The 2,958-nt window shown below is 40.1% G+C and overlaps 1 protein-coding gene across 1 annotated transcript in view; it reads right to left on the bottom strand.

Moving 5' to 3' along the window:
- pknox2 (pbx/knotted 1 homeobox 2) overlaps positions 1 to 2,958 on the bottom strand; it is a gene marked incomplete in the record, with an annotated part of 47,126 nt that overhangs the window by 32,777 nt on the left and 11,391 nt on the right. Inside the window, 1 exon segment of the mRNA XM_014030885.1 lies at positions 1,910 to 2,016. Within this exon segment, the coding sequence (XP_013886339.1) occupies positions 1,910 to 1,996 (87 nt within the window).

Below are 2,958 nucleotides of genomic sequence, written 5' to 3'. Positions count from 1 at the left end.
AAGGACACAAAAACTCATATTTTATCAATTTATGAAATGTCCCATGAGCCTTTGCTACTTGAGCGTGTGGCAGACTTTCTCCAAGTGCACAGACTAAAACAAAAGAGGGCCATTGCATAGGTTAATCGTTAAAAATAAAGAACTTTACTTTAAAAAGTATTTTTATTTCATGTAATATATTACTGCATTTGACCCGCAGCCCCCTATATATTTTCATTTTGGCCCTCTCAAGGAAAATGTTTGGGCACCCCTGGTACACTGTTTAGCACCTGTTCTGCTTATTTGAACTAAGTTTTCATTCATCAAATCATTCTCCAGTTAACTTCGGGAAAGTCAGAACTCAGCATTGACATGACATTTTCGTAGAGTATGCTATATCTGTCTTCTTAAATAATTTTTCTATAACACTAACAAGACAACTAATGAGGCTGTAGCTGGAGTAAATTTTTGTACACGTCAGACAAGTTGTTATGATGCAGCAAGTTCCATGAAGGTCTTATTGCTGTTAAAGATCAATAGTTAAGTTTGTAAAATGAAATTAACACTAACTGAATGACTGTATCACATGACCATACTGTATGTTTGGATAGAAGTACACTAAACAGGATGAATGTTTTTGCTCCTTTGATATTTCGTCATGAAAACAAAGCAGAACTCCGTTCAGTACTTTTACTTTGGACTTGGTAAGAGAGTGACATGCTTTGTGAACACAATCTTTGGTCTTCATTAGACTTTACCCCATTTCTCTCTCTCGTGTAATCTCTATGGAAATGAGTCTAACGACCCCCACCTTTCCCTTTTCTGAGCAAGGATGGGGTGGGAAGAAGCTTCAAGTCCTAATCCCAACAGCAAATGTGAAATAAATTAGCTTCTTCACACTTAACTAGCTCTCATTTGCATTTGTGGAGCATGCAGGCTGCCGCTAGGAGCCCCACCCAGACATTAAATCCTCAGGGAGACGGCAGACAGCGGTGTTGGAGGAGGAAGAGTACAGGATCAGATGAAGATGTTGAACTGCACCACCAGTGACTGGTCAGCAGAGCAGGACAAACAGTTGGCTGTGGCTACAGAGGAAATAATTATTCTCATCACCTTGTGCTGAAAGGCGAAAGTGAGCAATAGTGTTTTTATCATATCTGTGTGTGTTCATGTCCTATCTCCAGTTATCCCTGTATAAGAAGCAGGGGACACCCTGGACTGGCCTCCAGTCCATCACAGGGCCATATGAAGACAAAAAAGACAACCATTTACTCTTTCACTTACACACTGGAACAATTTAGACTTACCAATTAAGTTAAAATGGAGGTTTCAGGTTAATGACAGAAAACCAGAGAACCCAGAGAAGCACTGCATCACTGTGCTGTCCTCTCATGAACCACAGGATACATTTTATACATTTTATCTTTATGGAAGTACTGCTCATTGTGCAAGATTTTTGCCTAAAACTTAAGTATTAATGTTGGAGTCTGTTAGCAAAATATCTCATGATTCACTAAACAGATTTTATTAAAACATTTTTAGAAATGAATCATTAAATGTACATCTACAGTTACAATTTTGGAATCAATCCAGCATAACGGCAGATGATTGACATAAGCAAACACAAATACAACTCAGTGAGTTTTAGAGATACTGAACTAAAATGTGGTGTGGTAGTAGCTGAGAGATACAGTATTTAGAATAAAAGCAAAGCCTGATGAGATGGAACATGACTATATTTAAAGCTTGACCAAAATGATTATAACTTCATCATTATAACAAAGGATATACAGTACATTTTGGTAACACACACACACACACAGATGGGTAAAAACATCAAAATTCTCCTTTGCTTTAAGTCAGTGGGCAATAAAAACTGAATGAAGTATTTACCATGTTGACTGTAAAGTGCTTAAGATGGTGTTCCCACCTGTTGGCTCTCTTGGTAAGATGGAGAAGGAACACTCTGGGTGGCCATCATTGTCACTGCAGGTGTTGAGGAAACATGTTGCATCATGGGACAGCTTCACGCTGAGACTGAAAAACCAAGAGAAACAAACACAAACAGGAAACATGAGTTTAGTTTGAGGTTGTAAATTCTCTCACAACAGTTGCCACTAGAATCTACTGTGACTAAATGATCCAACAAACAAAAGTTCTGGCTTCCCCTTCCTGTCTTCACTGAGCAGTGTTGAGTGATGCTTGAGTACAAGTACAAGTATTTTACTATAACATGTTGATGACACCTGGGTTAAAATTAAATCCCAGGAAGTTCAACATTTCACTGATCACATCAACTCTGTGGATAAATATATAAAGTTCACACCAGAGGATGTAAAAGATGGCAGGTTGGCGTTCATGGACTGTGATGTCTCAGTTTCGGATGGGGGACAGATGGAAACTGATGTGTATCTCAAATCCACCCATACAGACCAGTATTTGCGTTTTGATTCCCATCACCCACTGGAACACAAGTTAGGAGTGATCAGGACTCTGTAGCACAGAGCAGACAGTGTCCCTACAAACCCAGGAGCCAGGCAGAAAGAGAATTCACACACAAGAAAGGCCCTGGAGCAGTGTGGTTATCCTAACTGGGCTTTTCTGAAAGCAGACAAGAAACCCAAACAGGATTCCAGCCAACAACCAGCTGAAAATCAAGACCCTAAACCCAGACCCAAACCAGTCGTCATTCCATATGTGGCGGGAGTTTCAGAGAAACTGATACGTTTATTCTAAACATGACGTCCCAGTGGCTTTCAAACCCCAAAACACGTTGTGACAAAGATTAGTTCACCCCAAAGATCCAGTTCCCCGGTAAAAACAGAGTAATATAGTGTATGCTGTTAAGTGTCAGGAGGACTGTGCTTAGTTATACATCGAGGAAACAAAACAGCCACTCTTCAAAGGAATGAGCCAGCACAGACAAGCTACATCGTCGGGTCAGGCCTCTGCAGTTTACACTCATCTACAGGTCAGGAC

The sequence above is a fragment of the Austrofundulus limnaeus genome, unplaced genomic scaffold (genome assembly GCF_001266775.1).
Source record: "Austrofundulus limnaeus strain Quisiro unplaced genomic scaffold, Austrofundulus_limnaeus-1.0 Scaffold1135, whole genome shotgun sequence".
Taxonomy (NCBI): domain Eukaryota; kingdom Metazoa; phylum Chordata; class Actinopteri; order Cyprinodontiformes; family Rivulidae; genus Austrofundulus; species Austrofundulus limnaeus.
This window is presented reverse-complemented; position numbering and strand designations above follow the sequence as displayed.